Source organism: Anomaloglossus baeobatrachus, chromosome 1 (genome assembly GCF_048569485.1).
Source record: "Anomaloglossus baeobatrachus isolate aAnoBae1 chromosome 1, aAnoBae1.hap1, whole genome shotgun sequence".
Taxonomy (NCBI): domain Eukaryota; kingdom Metazoa; phylum Chordata; class Amphibia; order Anura; family Aromobatidae; genus Anomaloglossus; species Anomaloglossus baeobatrachus.
The window spans coordinates 528,781,620-528,802,596 of NC_134353.1; the positions used below are offsets into that span (position 1 = coordinate 528,781,620).

At 42.5% G+C, this 20,977-nt stretch overlaps 1 protein-coding gene across 6 annotated transcripts in view; it reads left to right on the top strand.

Moving 5' to 3' along the window:
• The window catches only part of SLC24A2 (solute carrier family 24 member 2), a 344,055-nt gene that overhangs the window by 201,470 nt on the left and 121,608 nt on the right, over positions 1-20,977 (top strand). For all 6 annotated transcript variants that reach the window (XM_075316302.1, XM_075316318.1, XM_075316310.1 and 3 more), the window contains exon 3: positions 17-139. In XM_075316302.1, coding sequence (XP_075172417.1) covers positions 17-139 — 123 coding nt within the window. The remainder of the gene's footprint in view (positions 1-16; positions 140-20,977) is intronic.

A 20,977-nucleotide genomic window follows, 5' to 3' on the forward strand; every position in this document is an offset into this window, starting at 1 on the left:
TTATTATCTTCCACAGGAGCACAGAGAGCAACCAAACATCCTTGTGTTACAGGAAGAGTCAAGAACTCCACAAGAGCATGAAGGGGTAGCAATGAACATTCGACAAGGAGATGCTAATGAAAGCGCAGGTTTAAAAGAGGTAGGAAAATTTGCTTGTAATTATACAAATATACTGACAAAGAAATGCTGTTGTGAATAGTGTCTGATTATAATTTAAATGTTATTTTCCAAGGCAGCTGAAGCAGCAGCATACATAAGATACTTGCTGTTTTTTTTAATCAACTCTGTTTTATTGAAGCAAAGGGAAAATACACTTGTAACAAAGGGAAGAATATATATACTGTACAATGGTTTAAAACATATTGCATGCAGAAAACATTTTAGACAGAGTTAAAACATAGAACTGAAGTATTCAAATTTGTCATGGTTCCCTCTCCACCCCCAATGGTATTCTGTCAGTCTGTTGATGAGCAACAAAATGTTTTTTTTAAACTTTGTGAATGTAACTGGTAGGATAAGGGAAACAGGAGGGGAAGTGTAGATGACAGCGGTGTTGCAGTAGAAGGGTTTTTGAGCGGAAAGAGATAACAGCACAGATATCAAGCAGAAAATTAAAGGCAACCTAACCACTGATACATGCTGCCCAAATCACTATATAAGATAGTGTCGGTTTCCAAATGGAAGTCGTAAGAAGAATGGACCTGTCAGTACTTTTAGCTGCTTCATTGCTTTTGAAAACTGACAAGGTTAAAAGAAGTTCCAAAAGACTGAACATATCCACACACACTGGTGATCACAGACAGAGAAGGGCCCCTGTGCAAGAACAGTATATGGGCTGTTTTCAATAACTCATCAAAATGCACAATTTTACCTGCTTTGGACCACTTGGGCCTGTGTGCAACTGCATATGTTGCACCAATGATATATCCACCAAGTAATTTTTTCATGGTTCTACATATGTTAATTTCTACTTTGCATTTTTGTGCTTTTTCAGGTGGGTTGCAAGTGGCATCCACTTGAAAAAGACGCTGTGTGCATCTACTTAAGTTTCACTCATATATCAAGTGAAAAGTCAGAGTTTCATCAGTATTTTTTAGCCAATTTTTATCAGTATTTCATCACTGCTCTTCTTGCATGAAAAAAAAATTGCAAAGATTCTCCATCCACTACAATGTTAAAAATGAATAGCACATGGAAAGTACACAGATGACATTTGTGTAAAATCACTGACAGCACATGGAACCATAGACATATTTGGTTAATTTTGATTGATAATCAAAACCAGACATGTCTTCATGATTTTGTGCTGACTGCTCGATCTGCAAAAGAAAACATGAACCTGTAAATCATTCCTCTTGAATGCATCAGTATCGTCTGACTCAAGCCCATTTCCTCATCAAGACCGGCATGAACAACGCTGACCTTGCTGAATAGTTTTTACGTTTTTTCTCCTGTCTCCTCACACTATTCTTCTCAATATTCTCCTAACACATTTCTACCTTCCTTATACTGTCTCCTCTCATATCTACTCCTGCTAACCACACTGTCTCCTCACATATTTACCCCCTCACTCTCCATACTGTGTCCACACTCATCCCCCACCTCCATACTGTGTCTGCACCCATGCCATTCTCCTCACTCCCCATGCTACACCTCCCTTGCTTTTCATACTGTTTCCTTATACATCCACCCTCACTTTCTATACTGTGTCCACACACCCCCACCCTCACTCCGCATACTCTGTCTGCACCCATTCCCTCCCTCGCTCTCCATATTGTGTTCTCAAATTTCTCCCTCCCCCTCGCACTCCATACTGTGTTTGCATCCATCCCTCCTTGCTCCCCACACTGTGTTTGTACCAAACCCTCCTCATACTGTTTCCTCATACATTGCCCCTCTATCCCCCCATACTGTGTCCACAAATTTCTCTCCCCTACTCCCAAAACTGTGTTTACACCCATCCTATCTCCTTCGCTCCTCATACTGTGTCCGCATATATTCCCTCTCTTGCTCCCTATACTCTGTCCTCACCCATCCCCCCTCTTTGCTCTCCATGGTGTGTCTGCTCCCTGCCCTTCCATTGCTTCTCATGCTGTTTAATCATACATACTCCCTTGCTCCCCATACTGTGTCTCCAACCACCCCCTCCCTTGTTTCCTATACTGTGTCCACACCAGTCCCCCTCTCAAACTGTTTTCTCATACATGCCCTCCTCCTCGCTCTCCATATTGTACCTGCACCTATCCCCCACTTTTATACTGTTTCTTTAAACACCCCCATCCTCGCTCGCCATAGTGTGTCGGCATACATTCCCCCCATTTTTCATACTGTTTCCTCTTACATCCCCCTTGCTCCCCATACTGTTTCCACATCCATTCCCCCTCGCTCCCCATAATTTTTTCTCAGACGTCCCCCCCTTGCTTGCCCTACTGTCTGCACCCATCCCCACTATTGGGTCTGCACCCATTCCCTCCATTCCACATATTGTGTTCTCAAATTTCTCCTTTCCCCCTTGATCACCATACTGTGCCTGAACCCATCCCCCTTGCTCCCAATACTCTGTCTGCACATTATACCTTCCTCGCTCCCCAAACTGTGTCCTCAAATTTCTCCCCCTCCCTTCACTCTCCATTCTGCGTCCCTGTTCACCCCCTACCAAACTATGTTGTCAAATTCCCCCCACTCAGATTACTATGAATCTTTGGGGTCTTCAGGTCCACTGGATCACTAACTACCAACATTGTTTGCGTCTCTGCGGCACAAATGAGTGACATCAGCAGAGTGATCAGATGACCTGATCATGCTGCTGACATCACCCTGACCCAGAAGTGCCGGTGATCAGGGCTTCAATTATACTCACACAAGTACAGTTGATTGCTTAAAGCTGGCATGCTGCACCTTCTTTTGAGTTCTAGAGAACTGCTGCATCCCAGTCCAGGGGGCGGTAATATGCAGCCATCGGGGTATCACCTCGGACTCATCAGGCAGCCCGAGGGTGCACCTCCTTCGCAAGAGGCAAATGCCCCGTGTGCCTCGACTGAATACACTCCTGCTCTATAGGTTTGTTGGTGTTTTTTTACGTTTTGTATATGTGGTTTTTTTCCTGGCGTTTTATAAGTCCTCTAGTGCAGTTTAAAATACTAGGAAAAAAAGTCCTATATACAATAATGTCACTGACCAAAAATGCTGCAGTGTTTTGTTTGTTTTTTTTTTAAAATAAGCCAACCCCCCAAAATGGCTTTTAATAACACCCCCCCCCCCCCAAAATGAGACAATGCTCTGTGTGAAATTAGCCCAAAAGGTGTACAAAGAGTTTGCACAGTGCACTTGCATGCTATAGAATGTTTTAGGCCTATTGCGTGCCAGATTTTACATTTCTAGAAAATAGGCTTTTACTTTTTTCATTATGGTAATCAGAAAATAATGAAGTTATTTTCTTTGTCATTTTTATTTGTTGCTAAACATTATTTTATCACACTTTATAGTCTAACATTAGAATGCACCAAGAATAGTTACATAGATGCCATACTGAAAACAAATAGCAGTCTTTTTCGGACATCTTAATAGCTTAATTGGCCTTAAGGATTGCTATTCTTACAAGCCCTTTTGAGCTTGTCAAATCCTCCAGCATGTGCTTTTCACAAGAGGGATCTCCCCTAGGAAACCTGTGCAGGTCGTGAGTCCTGACCTCTGTAGTCACTGTGCTTAACTAGGTTATCATTCTACACAGTAAAATATTAACACTTTGCCCAGTTCAGTAAAATTTCAGATACCTCACACAGATTTACATCATATCGGAAGACAGGATTGGTAATGTAGTTCATATATATATATATATATATATATATATATATATATATATTATATATATATATATTATATATATATATATTTTATATATATATATATATATATATACTGTATATATATATATGAAATATGGTATCTGTTCACTATCATTCCTGTGTTGCATAAACAATATTTTTCCACTTGCAATAGGATAGTTAAGTTATGATTGCTGGAGGTACCAATGCTAAATGTTTTTTCACAACAACTTTCCTGAGCTTAAATTTTTTATTATTTAACTGCTAGTATACTTGGACCATGTGCGGATGTTGCGTTTTTTCATGCGTTTTGGTTGCGTTTTAAACTGCACTGTGTCATTGACAAAATGCATGCGTTTTGCTTCCCCAGCAAAGTCTATGATAAATCACAAATTTCCATGCACACCTTGATTTTCTTTTTCGGCAACGTTTTGTTTGACAAATATTTGTGAAAATTGTTGCTTAAAAAAAGCAGCATGTCACTTCTTCATTGCGTTTTCCACCTACTGAAATGAATGAGGTATGTCAAAACGCAACCAAAATGTTTAGCTGTTTTTTGCATTTTGGTTGCATTTTGCATCTGTTCTTGTCAACAAAAACACAGGTCTCTCGGTTTTTCTCTCTCTGTCTGTCTCAGTGTCTCTCTCTCTGTCGGTCTCGGTCTCTCTTTCTCACTGTTGGTCTCTCCCTCTCCCCCCTCCTTCATACTCACCGATCACCAATAACCGGCGAAGCTGTCACACTACTCCTGCAGCCTTTCCTACTTCTGAAAGTGCTTGCTGCTCATTTGGCTCCTCTCATATTCACTGTTTCCCCACCCAGCGGCGCCTATGATTTGGCTGCAGTCAGACCCCCCCCCACACTAAGTGACTGCAACCAATCACAACCGCCGATGGGCGGGTCTATATCATGCGGTAAAATAAATAAATACATAATAAAAAAATCAACGTGCGGTCTTCCTCCGCCCCAATTGATACCCAGGCAAGATAAAGCCACACATCTTCTGGCTGGTATTTTCAGACTGGGGAGGCCTATTGTTTTTAGGCTTCCTCCCAGCCTAAAAATATCAGCCAGAAGCTACCCGGAATTGCCACATCCATTAGATGCGACAGTCCCAGGACCTTACCAGGCTCATCCCAATTACCCTGGTGCAGTTGCATTAAGTAATAAGTAGACATGGACAAACCTGAACTGTAAAGTTCGGGGTCCGTACCAAACAAATAGTGTTTGTGCACATGATCCCGAACACAAGTTTTCCTGGGATGCTCATGTTATAGTTTGGTTCCAGTTCAGGTTCAGGAGCTGTAAAAAAAAAAAAACATATTCGAAAAAAACATTATGATTTTACTTACAGGTCCCGCAACGCGTCCTGCAGACCCGCTCAGCCACTGTCTCCCGACCGCTTCTGCTTCTGGGTCCGATCGTTAACTTCCGGTGGTATTCACTGCACTGCTTGTCACTCAGCAGTTTTCGACTTTTTTCGGCCGTGCTTGCGGTGACGTCAGGGTTCACCCGAGTCCATGAGCCATTAAAAAAATATATATTTTTGATTCTCAGTGCAGATAAAGCAAACGGCTACAGGCTGCCACTCCATCTGCCTGGCTTTACCTTGGCTGGCAATCAAAATAAAGGGAAGCCTATTTATTTTTTTTAATTATATAAAAAAATAATTAAAAAAAATGCGATGGCTCCCACCGTATTTTGATCACTAGTCAGGTAAAACCAGGCAGCTGGGGGCCCTTGGAAATGGCGCATTGTTTCTTAGCGCCATTTCCAGGCGCTTTACCCAGCTCTTCCAGCGGCCTTGATGGAGGTGGCACGCTTTGTAATAAAGGGATTAATACCAGCTTTGTATTCTAAGTTGGTACTAAGCCCGAAATTCATGGTGTCACGCTAAATTACACTATGTGCAGAATTATTAGGCAAATAAGTATTTTGATCACATGATAATTTTAATACATGTTGTCCTACTCCAAGCTGTCTAGGCTTGAGAGCCAACTACCAATTAAGTAAATCAGTGGATGTGCATCTCTGGAATGAGGAGAGGTGTGGTGTAATGACATCAACACCCTATATAAGGTGTGCTTAATTATTAGGCAACTTCCTTTCCTTTGGCAAAATGGGTTAGAAGAGGGATTTGACGGGCTCTGAAAAGTCCAAAATTGTGAGATGTCTTGCAGAGGGATGCAGCAGTCTTGAAATTGCCAAAGTTTTGAAGCGTGATCACCGAACAATCAAGCGTTTCATGGCAAATAGCCAACAGGGTCGCAAGAAGCATGTTGGGCAAAAAAGGCACAAAATAACTGCCCATGAATTGAGGAAAATCAAGCGTGAAGCTGCCAAGATGCCATTTGCCTCCAATTTGGCTATATTTCAGAGCTGTAACGTTACTGGAGTATCAAAAAGCACAAGGTGGGCCATACTCAGGGACATGGCCAAGGTAAGGAAGGCTGAAAAACAACCACCTTTGAACAAGAAACAGAAGATAAAACATCAAGACTGGGCCAAGAAATATCTTAAGACTGAGTTTTCAAAGCTTTTATCGACTGATGAAATGAGAGTTACTCTTGATAGGCCAGATGGATGGGCCAGAGGCTGGATCAGTAAAGGGCAGAGAGCTTCACTCCGACTCAGACGCCGGCAAGGTGGAGGTGGAGTACTGTTATGGGCTGGTATCACCAAAGATGAACTTGTGGGACCTTTTCGGGTTGAGGATGGAGTGAAGCTCAACTCCCAGACCTACTGCCAGTTTCTGGAAGACAATTTCTTCAAGTAGTGGTACAGGAAGAAGTCGGTATCGTTCAAGAAAAACATAATTTTCATGCAGGACAATGCTCCATCACATGCATCCAACGACTCCACAGCGTGGCTGGCCTGTAAAGGTCTAAAAGATGAAAAAATAATGACATGGCCCCCTTGCTCACCTGTTCTGAACCCCATAGAGAACCTGTGGTCCCTCATAAAATGAAAGATCTACAGGGAGGGAAAACATTACACCTCTCGGAACAGTGTCTGGGAGGCTGTGGTGGCTGCTGCACGCAATGTTGATCATAAACAGATCAAGCAACTGACAGAATCTATGGAATGTAGGCTGTTGAGTATCATCATAAAGAAAGGTGGCTATATTGGTCAAAAAATTTTTGGGGTTTTGTTTGTGCATGTCTAAAATGTTTATTTCTAAATTTTGTGCAGTTACGTTGGTTTACCTCGTGAAAATAAACAAGTGAGATGGGAATATATTTGTTTTTTATTAAGTTGCCTAATAATTCTGCACAGTAATAGTTACCTGCACAAACAGATATCCTCCTAAAGGCCCCGTTACATGTGTCGATTCATCTGGCGATATGTCGTCCGGGTCACGGATTCCGTGACGCACATCCGGCATCGTTTGCGACGTCGTTGCGTGTGACACCTACGAGCGACTCTGAACAATCGCAAATAGGGTGAAAATCGTGGATCGTGGACACGTCGTTCATTTTTAAAAAATTGTTCGTTTTGGGGAAGCAGACGACATATTGCTCTGTTTGACACCCTGCCAACGTCGAACAACATTCAAATGATCGCCTGGGTCCAACAATATATCGTTGATCGCTGATGCGTCGATTTTGAGTTCATTACGTGTGACAGCAAATAAACGATCAATAAGCGATACCGGCATATCGTAAATACGATCTGGGCGTGTCACGTCGCACATGCGATCGCCCAATAAATCGACGCGTGTAACGGGGCCTTAAGATAGCCAAATCTAAAAAAAAAAACTCCAACTTCCAAAAATATTAAGCTTTGATATTTTTGAGTCTTTTGGGTTGATTGAGAACATAGTTGTTAATCAATAATAAAAAAATCCTCTAAAATACAACTTGCATAATAATTCTGCACACAGTGTAGCCATGGGCACTATGAATTTCTAGTAAGCAATAAAAAGAAAAACACAACACATAGAAAAAAGTTTTTTTATTAGAAATAAAACAAAAGAAGACATTTAGAGACTCCATCTGTATTATAAAAAAATCCTCTGTCCAACATAGTCCACAGGTAGAGCAATGTCAGCTCTGCTTCATCACTCTGTACAGACAAGTGTCTCCACAGAGTGAGAAGCAGACTGACATTGAGGGTATGATTCCACTTGCGTATGACTCCTGCGAGTCTCGCATCGGTATCACATGGCACGGCGCACATTCTCCTGACAGGAGCACCTTAGCTGCATGGAAATATGCAACCAACCTGCTTCTGTAAGGAGCGTGTGCGCCGTGCCAGGTGATACCGATGCGAGACTCGCACAGTGACAGTCAAAGTTCAGTCGAGTCCATGGCTCATGGACTTGGGTGAACCCTGACGTCACCGCGAACACGGTCGAAAACAGCCAAAGATTGCCGAGTGACATGCACTACAGTGAGTACCTCCGGAAGTTAATGACTGGACCCGGAAGCAGATGCGACCAGGAGACAGAGTCTGCAGGACGCATCGCGGGAGCGGTCAGTAAAGTGACAATGTTTATTATTAACTATATTTTTTATTTTACAGACTCCCCGCCCCATCTCATAACTGTAAGGTCCACGTTTGGGGTTCGGACGCAAGTTCACATTATCTCAGAACCCGAACTCGAACTTTACAAAAAGTTCGGGACATCACTCAGGTGATTTGCGGTCGCAAGTGAGTCTTTCATCTGTGACCGCAAATCAGGCCACGACAGAGAAACAGAGCCGCGTGATGAGAATGAAGTCAGGCGAAGCTCTGACGTCACAGCTTCGGGCTCCGCACTACTGCCTGTGTTGCAGCACTGACGTCAGAGGTTCACTCGAGTTCATGACAGCACACAGAGACAGAACAACAGAATAACAATGAATTCGGGTGAAACTGACGTCACAGCTGCAGGCCCTGCACTACTGCACTGACCTCAGAGGTTTCCCCGAATTCATTCTCATCGCTCAGCTCTGTCTCTGCCAGCGGGCAGTCATTCTATCTATTTTTTCTATCTATTTTTTCTATCTATTCCTCTATCCATCTATGTATTCTAGCTATATACCAAATCTTATCCTATCATGTTTTATTTCTCCTTTAAAAATGCACTGTTCAAAATGCAGCCCAAACGGAAGGAAAACGCATGCATTTTTACAGTGGTTTTTTTTGTGAAACACAGTGTTTACATTTGTCAAGAGTCTGCCAGAGGGTGCATTTTTGTTGTCAAACCAGAACGCAGCATGCAGACATAGCCTTACACTAACTGGAGGCAATGCTGTCAGAAATCTTGTCTGCTGGTCTAAGGGTAGAAAGAGATCAAGCTGCTTACACAGTAGTGTATTATATACTTGTTTCTACAAGCCGAAACTTGAAAACCTTTAATAAAAAAAGCAATCGCTAACTTTACATACAGTGTGTCCACCCATATCCTGTCCACCGCCATTAACTTGAGAACGGCGGCAGCTAAAGGCATAGAAGTGGTGTCTAGGTATAGTAGGGTAGCCATGCGCTACACAATGAAACCACCTATAGCGCCACCTGGTGAAAAACAATGGAGTTAGCATTTTTATCTCGAAAACGGAACGAGATAGACAAAAAAAGTGAATTAAAAAATTGTAGGGCATCATCAATTCAATACGAATCGACACCTTGCATACAGAAATGCTATGATATGAAACCCATGACCCCCCCAAAACATTGAATGCTGGTTACGCATATGGCGGTTGTAACAGTGTGTCCCTCCCCCGCCTGTGCTCATGGTGTAATAGTCTGTCTCTCCTTGACTGTCCTGTATGTACTACTGGTGCGGGATTGTTTGTTCTCTCAGCATGGGACTTCTCCAATCCACAACTTGGTAAACAGAATAGAGCCAGGAGTCTAAAGTCCATTCATGTATCAAATCTCATCAAATGTCCAGGCGGAGTTGGGCCCACCTTAGGGGCTGATCCCAGGAGAGAAGAACAATGAGACCCATGTTAGGTCAGTTAGTTGGATCTCGACTGGAGAAGGACTAGTATCTATAGCTGAGGCTGGATCCTAGAGCCTGTGTATGCACTGTCACAGATTGGAGATCAGTGGCCACATGGGATTGTGTTTTGTTGTTCACCTTGTTGGACTCAAGGAACTCATATAAGGACCATTGCCATATTTTCCCTGGCGTTGGAATACCGGGAGGCACCCCTGGATCTTTTGTTTTGTTGTGGACTCCTTGCAGACTTTAAGGATTTATATTTATGTTTGATGCTTTTTCTTTGTGGTTCCAATAAAGCCCTTTGGATTGTTCCTTGGCCTGGTGACCCTCACTGCTCTGTCGCATACCCCGTCACAGCGTTCATTTAACTTTGATGCTCAAAGTGGCCACCATCAGCTGCAATGCACATCTGGACTCTGGACAGCATACTGTATCTTGCTGCATGTTATGCAATATGGTAGGTGACACGTTTGCACAAGCATCTGTGATACGTCGCCGTAGGTCCTGCAATGTTGGTGGAGAGGTCGCATACACCTGCTGTTTGATGTGACCTCACCGAAAGAAGTCCAATGGGGTCAGGTCAGGAGAGCGTGGAGGCCACTCCATGCAGCCACCATACCCAATGACTTGTAGGAAGGTCTCCATGAGATATTGCTTCACGTCCGCAGCCTTGTGAGTTTTACATGTTCTAATCATAGCATTTCTGTATGTAAGGTGTCGATTCGTATTGAATTGATGATGGCTACAACTTTGTGATTCATTTTTTTTCTCTATCTCCTTCCGTTTTCGAGATAAAAATGCTAACACCGTAGTTTTCCACCAGGTGGCGCAATAGGTGGTTTCATTGTGTAGCGCATGGCTACTTTACTATACCTAGACACCACTTCTATGCCTATAGCTGCCGCCATTCTCAAGTTAATGGCTGTGGACAGGATATGGGTGGACACACTGTTTAACTTTATACAACCAAGCCTGTTTTTTTCTGGTATAGAGTTCCAAATTTATTTTATAGATACAGGACACGATTCATCAAAGATTTTATGTCAGTATTCTGTAATAAAAAGCTTTTAAAAGTCAAGTCTATGCTAAAACCTTACAACACAGAAAAAACAAAGTCCACAGCACCTTGGTCAAAAAAAGAAAGGACTGCCTGTGTATAACACAATCAGCAGTTCAGGGACGCACGTCCATAATCAAGGGATTGCTTGATGCAGAGATACCATAAATAAAGTTGACAGCATCCCAATGGGTGAAGTTCAGTCCATATTTATTCCATCAGACATGGAGAACACAGCAATGTTTTGACCAGTTTGGTCTTTGACAAAGACCAAACTGGTTGAAATGTTACTGTGTTTCCATGTCTGATGGAATAAATACGGACTGAACTTCACCCATTGGGATGCTGTCATCTTTGTTTATGGTACACCAAAACCTTGTGACTTTAGGCTATGTGTCCACGGTAGAATGTACCTGCGGATTTTTCTGCATGAAAATCCGCGACTTTGGCGGCAAATCCGCACCTTATTTTTGCCGCGGATTTGTCGCGGATTTACCGCGGATTACCGCTATTTTGCCGCGGATTTTGATGCGGATTTTTTTTTTTTCTCCCCATTCTATACCCAAAATCCGCACCAAAATCCGCAAGAATAATTGACATGCTGCAGATTTTTCCGGATCAAAATCCGCGGCAAATCCGCCGCGGAAAAATCCGCAGCATGGACACAGCATTTCCAAAATGCCATTGAAATGGCTTGGAAGTGCCGCTGCTGCAGATTTTCGGTAAATCCGCGGTAAATCCGCGGCAAATCCGCGGCAAAATCCGCGCAAAATCCGCAGCGTGGGCACTTAGCCTTAGACTTTCTCACGCTATTTTCATGCAGTTCCTGCAAAGTGGGCAGAGCAAGGGTGGGACCATCACTTATTACGTTCATGACGAGCGGTGGCATTTGTTACACCAGAGGACCTGGAGTAGGATTTGTGGCGAGGTGCACACGAAGGCTCACGCCACCTGTCCGATGTTCTTGATTTTTTAAGAGGCATCTGCCTCTTAATGAATCAGGTGTATCTGACTCCAGCACACCCTTTCATCAAGACCGTGTGAATTGGGTTAAAAAACAGTAACCTTTGTTTTATTTATCTATTTTTTTACATAAAATAAATGTCCAAGTGAAGATAAAGCTGGGTTCACATAGCATTTGACCCTATGTTTAGTGCTTCCGTCTGAGTTTATGTCGGGTTTCGGATGTGTGCGCTAAACAGGCATGTAGGCATTGGGAATGGGGCATGATGATGTAGATTGGGCCATTGGCTATGATGATGTAGATAGAGTCACAGTATTCTTTGTTGTACATACATTTCATCTGTATACGCCTAGTTGAGGCGGGGCAGCAAGACGTAGTCAAACAACGTCTTGCTGCCAGCCTACTGGCGAAAATGATTTGGAGGAAGGAAGAAAGAAGTGCCAATACCGAGGGATCACCAAATCACAAATAACATTTCAAAAAGTATATAACTTTTTATTAACTCCACAATAAATATAAATACATACAAAAAGTTATTGGTACGTACAATGTGGTGTCATGCCATGAGCACGTTATACATTACACAAACCACTATAACATACATTTTAAAGCTATTAAAACCATACACCATTCAACCGCAACTTTGATGATAAATCCCATATAGGAAAGGATATGTAGGTACATGGGAAAAGAAACACAGATTCTATTAAATCAGCATACCAAATAAAGCAAAAAATGTAAACAGGGATTTACACAAAGATGTCAGCAGGAGGGTTTCCTAGCAAAAATAAGAAGCAATCAAATGGATGCATGGATAGTGTAAACATGGTCAATCCTTGTTAATAGTTAGAAGAATAAGCTGAAAACAAGGTGTTACAAGCCTAGGCCCCATTTTTTTAGACCTTAAGTTAGAAAACATAACCAAGCTAAAGTAGCTGGAATAAATGGAAATAAAGGCTCCGGTAAGCGGATGTGAAATCAATAAATTCAGGCAAATACCTGAGAGGGAAGGAAGGATACTGAGCCCTCATAAGAAGTCCCGTGTAATAGATATAACACTCCAAATAATCCAGCGGTCCCCAGCCCCACATGTATCGTCACCAGCAGTGTCTCAAGGGCAAAAGAAGCAAGTTGTGAGAGACGAAACACAGTGGTTATTTATATGTTATTGAATTAAGCCCACACTTACCACCTTGGTGGTAAGAGATCCGGACAGAAACTCTGTAGATTCCATGACTGTTCAGATGATGTAAGACGCCAGCGCATGTGTGTAGCTCGGCCGCAGCGGTTGCCGCAGGGACACCTCTCCACCTTCAGGGACGCCACAGGGTCTCCACTTGTTGGTATATCTGGCCACAGGTATGTCAGGTTTATTTACATGGGGTCATGACGCCACTCACGGTTTGCGGTCAGGGTTACGGGTGACCGCCACTGCAGGTTTAACAAGTGTCTGGGGCTGATGAAATCTGCAGTCTGGTGATATGGCCTCCCGTGAGTGAGGCTGGCCCCAGGGGCTTGGGTGCGTGGAACAACAGGTCCCAGAATAACTCAGTCTCAGTCAAATATGTCTTTCAACTTGTTTACTCACTTTCAGATGATTTTGTGAGGTAACCCAGGTGATGCTGAGATAAACCAGGAGGAACCAGGTATTCTTTAGGCCGGTCTTAAGGGTAACCGTTAACTCGCCTTCTTAGCACTTCTTGTTTCGGATAACCCCTGTCTTGAAGTACCGTGGGATTCATACAGGGAAGTCGCTACTGCCTTTTCTCCCCTTTTTAGCCCGTTTGCTGGCAGCGTGGACCAAGGAAGATGGCTCCAAGCTCGATCCTCCTTATGGGCCCCCTCGTTGCTGCTGATGCTTGGACTCTTGTTGGTTGGTGTTGGACTTGTAGTTCCCCTCACCGGCAGGTTTAGCAGACCAAATAAATGGACGTCTACTCTAGGGACCTGTTCCCCGTGCGTGCCTAGTCACCAGGAGTCTCCGTAAATGACCAGCTGACTTCCTCAGTGCCTTTCTGTCCAACTACTGGTAACCGTTCTCCCCCACTAACGGCTACTACACGTGCAGGGTCTGACTAGCATGTCAGCGCACGTCTCTCTCCTTCTTTCTCCACACCTTCTCTCCCTCTCTCTGCCACCTCTTCTGCACTTCTCTACTACCAGACAGGCTAACTCGTCCTACTTTCCTGACAGCCACTGCCACCTAGCTTCCAGCCCCTCCCCTACACCCCTAGATGAGATGTGGAGGAACGCCCCCTCTTGGGTCTGCCCAAGGGTCCCCTCTAAGGTGTAGGAGACCTGGTTGCTATGTGTCTACACATAGTGTGTACACACCCTATTCCAGCCTTTGGAATTACCTGAAGGTACTGCCCAAGCATGGGTGCAGTACCCAGTGGTGCCTGACCAGGTCAGGGGCGCCACACATGCGTACAGGCCACTGAGATCTCAGGGATCATGGCGCATGTGCAGGTAGTAGAACAAATAAGCATAAGGGTACTCACTGCGCAAGCGCAAAAGTCAGGACTTACGCCAGCGTACAAAAAAAGTGGAACTTAGTTAAAATAGTTAAAAAGTAGCGCATGCGTGGTCCACTACGGAGCCACCGCTGAATAGAGCACAGTGGAGCACGATCGCTGAGCGTGTAACCATGGACACTGCATAAGTCATTATGTATAGAGAAATAAGGAATAACGTTTGGAACACCATTCTAAGTCTGAACTGGGTGCAAAAACCTAAAAAAACATCACTATGGGGAGAGAAGGTATGCACACCAGTGACTATGTAAGGGGAATGCATGAAATAGCAGAAACTGCTGTGTGAATACTGACTTGAAAAATCCAATAGCTATATGTAAGAGTGAAAATGTGAAAAATGGAATCTGCATTACTGCCATGAGTTTTTTAACTGCATGAGAGGACACACACAAGCTAGGGACCCCAACGTAGAGAAATACTTTGGCGTAGTGTTGGGGCTCTATTGCATTGATCAATTCAGTAGCTAAATTTCTCTTGATTCATATGTTCATGGCAGTAATGCAGATTCCATTTTTCACATTTTTACTCTTACATATAGCTATTGGATTTTTCAAGTCAGTATTCACACAGCAGTTTCTGCTATTTCATGTATTCCCCTTACATAGTCACTGGTGTGCATACCTTATCTCCCCATTATGTATAGAGAAACATGTCAGCGTGTACAGGCAATCAAAAACATATACCGTAAAGTGTGGGAAATACGTATGTGATCCCTTGCTGATTTTGTAAGTCTGCCCACTGACAAAAACATGAACAGTCTGTAATTTTAAGGGTAGGTTAATTTTAACACTGAGAGATAGAATATCCAAAATAAAATCCAGAAAATCACATTCTATAAATTATATAAATTTATTTGTATTTTGCAAAGAGAAATAAGTATTTTATCCCCTACCAACCATTAAGAGTTCTGGCTCCTACAGACCAGTTAGACGCTCCCAATCAACTTGATACCTGCATTAAAGACAGTTGCCTTAAATTGTCACCCGTATAAAAGACTACTGTCCACAAACTCAATTAATCAGTCAGACTCTAACCTCTACAACATGGGCAAGAACAAAGAGCTTTCTAAGGATTTCAGGGACAAGATCATAGACCTATACAAGGCTGGAAATCCATAAGTAAGACGTTGGGTGAGGAGACAACTAGTGCAATAGTAAGAAAATGGAAGAAATACAAAATTAGTGTCAATCGACATTGATCTGCCGATCCATGCAAAATCTCACCTCGTGGGGTATCCAGGATCATGAGGAAGGTGAAAGATCAGCCTAAAACTACACAGGGGGATCAAGGCAGCTGGGACCACTGTCACCAATAAAACCATTGTTAACACATTATGCCATAATGGATTAAAATCCTGCAGTGCCCGCAAAGTCCCACTGCTCAAGAAGTCACATGTTCAGGCCCGTCTGAAGTTTGCCAATGAACACCTAGATGATTCTGAAAGTGTATGGGAGAAGGTGCTGTGGTCAGATGAGATAAAAATTGAGCTCTTTGGCATTAACGCAACTCGCCGTGTTTGGAGGAAGAGAAATGCTGCCTATGACCCAAAGAACACCGTCCCCACTGTCAAGCATGGAGGTGAAACATTATGTTTTGAGTGTGTTTCTCTGCTAAGGGCACAGGACTATTTCACTGCATCAATGGGACAATGGATGGAGCCATGTACCGTAGAATCTTGAGTGACAACCTCCTTCCCTCCACCAGGTCATTAAAAATGGGTCATGGCTGAGTCTTCCAGCACGACAATGACCCAAAACATACAGCCAAGGCAACAAAGGAGTGTCTCAAAAAGAATCACATTAAGGTTATGGAGTGGCCTAGCCAGTCTCCAGACCTTAATCCCATAGAAAACTTATTGAGGGAGCTGAAGCTTCAAGCTGCCATGAGACAGCCTCAAAATCTTAATGATTTTCAGATGATCTGCAAAGAGGAGTGGACCAGAATTCCTCCTGACATGTGCGCAAATCTCATCGACTACAAAAAATGTCTGACTGCTGTGCTTGCTAGCAAGGGTTTTGCAACCAAGTAGTAAGTCTTGTGTGCCAAAGGGATCAAATACTTAATTCTCTCTGCAAAATGCAAATAAATGTATATAATTTATACAATGGGATTTTCTAAATTTTATTTTGGATATTCTTTCTTTCACTGTTAAAATTAACCTACCCTTACAATTATAGACTGTTCATGTCTTTGTCAGTGGGCAAACTTATAAAATCAGCAAGGGGTCAAATACTTATTTCCCCCACTGTATTTATATGAACTGTAGGACACTCTTATCTACAAATCAATATAGAGAAACCTCAAAGTGGCTGATTCCTGGATAGACCTTAATAATTATCCAACCCCCCAATATAACCGAGCTGGCAAAAGCTATAAATTCCCATATATAAGGACCCAAAACAATATTATACAAAGAAAACGTATGGATATTCCAAGTAAAATTCGACAACATAGGGAAATCCTAAAGTAAAAAGTGAATAGTGCCAATAATGCCCAGGGTAAGATTAGAAAAGCCTATATACAAAAAATTACCTAGGTCAGAAAAAAAACAAAGACAAATGGGGGGGATACACATGTCTGGAACAGGGCTACTTATAGTGTACATGCTAGTATGAAATACATGATACATTTCTATTGCACCAACAGTTGTCTCCTTCTTACTCGGCGTCTTATTTATGGTTTTGTAGCCCATTCCAGCTTTGTGCAGGTCTATGATCTTGTCCCTGACATCCTTAGAAAGCTCTTTGGTCTTGTTCATGTTGTAGAGGTTAGAGTCTGACTGATTAATTAAGTCAGGGATGGCCACAATACTACAGAGCACAATACTACAAGGGTGGGCAGAATATTACAGAGCACAATACTACAGTGATAGCTACAATACTACAGGGATGGCCAAAATACTACAGGGATGGCCACAATACTACAAGGATGGGCACAATACTAAAAGGATGGGCACAATACTACAGGGCACAATACTACAAGGATGAGCACAATACTACAAGGATGGGCACAATACTACAGGGATGGGCACAATACTACAGGGCACAATACTACAAGGATGGGCACAATACTAAAGAGCACAATACTACAGGGATGGGCATAATACTACAAGGATGGGCACAATACTATAAGGCACAATGATGCACACAATATTACTGGGCACAATACTACAGGGCACAAGGATGGGCACAATACTACAGGGCACAAGGATGGGCACAATACTACAGGACACTATACTACTGGGCACATACTACAAGGATGGGCAGAATACTACTGGGCACAATACCACAAGGATGAGCACCTTACTACAGGGCACATGGATGGGGACATTACAGCAGCATGGGCACATTACTACAAGATGTTGGCTAAGATTACTATATCATGCTGCTAATTGTAAAACAAAATTACAAGAAGGTGATAAAATGTAAAAAAAAAAATTCATAATAAAGCATGACTTTTTTTTTTGCTATTAAAAATGCTTTTTTATATATAAACTTAACAAAAAAAGTGCACGTTTGTTATAACATACAAGCAAAAAATGTTTAAAAAAGTGATCCAAAGATGTATAAAAAATAAACATGGATTCATTAAAAATGTTCACTTTGTCCGGCAAATATTGCGGCTCCTCTCAATTTTTTTTTTTTACTATATGCAGCCCATACACCCAGCTGAGTTTGAGACCCCTGGTCTGAGTGGTCTGTAGGAGCCAGACCTCTTAATGATAGGAGATCAAATACTTATTTCTTTCTGCAGCTAATAGAAACAAGTCCTGCACCGCCTGCCCTCAGGTTACCTTCAGGTTCGGTGGCTCACGTGCTGATGATTAACATGTAGCGCTGGTTTCAGGCGCAGCGTGCTGGTCAGTAAATAACAGCTAGGAGATCCAACAACAGGAAGATGAAAAACTGACCGCATACAGCTGCTATGCCAAACAAATTCTTTTATTCAAACGATTTTCTCCATCGGTGCAGGTAAAAATGCGGGAGGTGGCTTGGATGCGAGTCCCTCCAAAGGACGACGGCCGTTTCGTCTGTAAAACAGACTTCTACGGGTGGTGGACCCGTAGAAGTCTGTTTTACAGACGAAACGGCCGTCGTCCTTTGGAGGGACTCGCATCCAAGCCACCTCCCGCATTTTTACCTGCACCGATGGAGAAAATCGTTTGAATAAAAGAATTTGTTTGGCATAGCAGCTGTATGCGGTCAGTTTTTCATCTTCCTGTTGTTGGACTTATTTCTTTCTGCAAAATGCAAATACATTTATACAATGTGATTTTCTGGATTTTATTTTGGATATTCTATTTCTCATTGTTAAAATTAACCTAACCTTAAAATTATAGATTGTTCATGACTTTGTCAGTGGGCAAACTTACAAAATCAGCAAGGGATCAAATAATTATTTCCCCCACTGTAAAATACGTATTATACACTATACCTTACATTATACATTACACAGAAATATATTACAATACGTCACATTACAGCACAATTCACATTACGCAATGTTTACAAAAGACTTAAGTCAATATTCACATTATACCACATGACAACACAATAACACAGTTGGTATCTTCATTATTAGGAAGGCAACCACCCTAGTGCATCAGTCTTACACTATATCATTATGTGGCCACTTCCAAAAAGGATACTCTCGGTAATCCATATTTCTAAGATAACTTGAGTAGTGATGAGCAGATCCACACATACCCAGGAGTGGCGGTTCCAACTGGGTTTAACCCCCCCCCTCCCCCCGATTCCGGCCCAGAATACCAGAATTGATCCTGCAGATCTGCCCGGATACCGGTCCCCATGTAAGTTTATGGGGACCAGAGTCCAGTGCTTTAAAATGGTGGTAGAAGACGTAGGAGGATTAGACCAGGCGCGTTATACTTACCATTAATGATACTTCCGGGGCCACTCATTATCCTTCATATATATGCACTGCTTTCCCCACCCACCAGCAGTCCCGGTGTTTTTGATTGGCTGCAGTCAGACAGCGCCCTCACTCAATGTGACAGTGTGTCTGACTGCTTGCAGTCACACACGCTCTCTGTGTGTCTATATTGGTGTAAAATAAATAAATGAAAAAAATGGTGTAGGGTCCCCCCGTATTATGATAACCAGCACAGATAAAGCATACAGCTACAGGCTGCAGCCCCAGCCATGTGCTTATCTTGGCTGTGTATTAAAATAAGAGATACCATATGCAGTTTTTTTTTATTATTATTATTTTGTGCTGTCCCCCAAATTTTGATACCCAGCCATGATAAAGCTGACAGCTGGGGGCTGATATTTTCAGGATGGAGAGACCCATGGTTATTGGCCCCCTCAGCCTAAAAATATTAGCAGTAATAATAGTAATAAGGGGTTAATGACTGCTTACAGCTTCCACTATGCCCTAGATTAGTAATGGAGAGGGTCTATGAGATCCCACATTACTAATCTGTAAGTTGAAAAGAAATAAAACACAAACGATTAAAAAAATCCTTTATTTGAAATAAAATACAAACCCCCCCCCCCCCTCATTTTCCAATTTATTAAACCCCAAAACATCCAGTTCTGACGTAATTCACACAAGGTACCACTATGATTCCAGCTTTCTCATTTTTTGGGATCTGAGGCTCAGTAACAGCTTATTTTTGAGCTGACATTTTTAATCACATCATTTTTGGATAGATACGACGTTTTGGTCGCCTCTTATTGCATTTTAATGCAATGTTGTGGCAACCAAAAAAACGTAATTTTGACATTTAGATTTTTTTTTCTCACTACGCCATGTACCGCTCAGATTAATTGATATATTTTGATATAACAAGCATACACTGTGTGAAGAATTATTAGGCAAATAAGTATTTTGATCAAATGATAATTTTTATACATGTTGTCCTACTCCAAGCTGTATAAGCTTGAGAGCCAACTACCAATTAAGTAAATCAGGGGATGTGCATCTCTGGAATGAGGAGGGGTGTGGTGTAATTACATCAACACCCTATATAAGGAGTGCTTAATTAATAGGCAACTTCCTTTCCTTTGGCAAAATGGGTTAGAAGAGAGATTTGATGGGCTCTGAAAAGTCCAAAATTGTAAATGTCTTGCAGAGGGATGCAGCAGTCTTGAAATTGCCAAACTTTTGAAGTGTGATTACCGAACAATCAAGCGTTTCATGGCAAATAGCCAACAGGGTCGCAAGAAGCGTGTTGGGCAAAAAAGGCACAAAATAACTGCCCATGAATTGAGGAAAATCAAGCGTGAAGCTGCCAAGATGCCATTTGCCACCAGTTTGGCCATATTTCAGAGCTGCAACGTTACTGGAGTATCAAAAAGCACAAGGTGTGCCATACTCAGGAAATGGCCACGGTATGGAGGCTGAAAAACGACCACCTTTGAACAAGAAACATAAGATAAAACGTCCAGACTGGGCCTAGAAATATCTTAACTCTGATTTTTCAAAGCTTTTATGGACTGATGAAATGAGAGTCACTCTTGATGGGCCAGATGGATGGGCCAGAGGCTGGATCAGTAAAGGGCAGAGAGCTCCACTCCGACTCAGATTCCAGCAAGGTGGAGGTGGGGTACTGGTATGGGTTGGTATCATCAAAGATGAACTTGTGGGACCTTTTCGGGTTGAGGATGGAGTGAAGCTCAACTCCCAGACCTACTGCCAGTT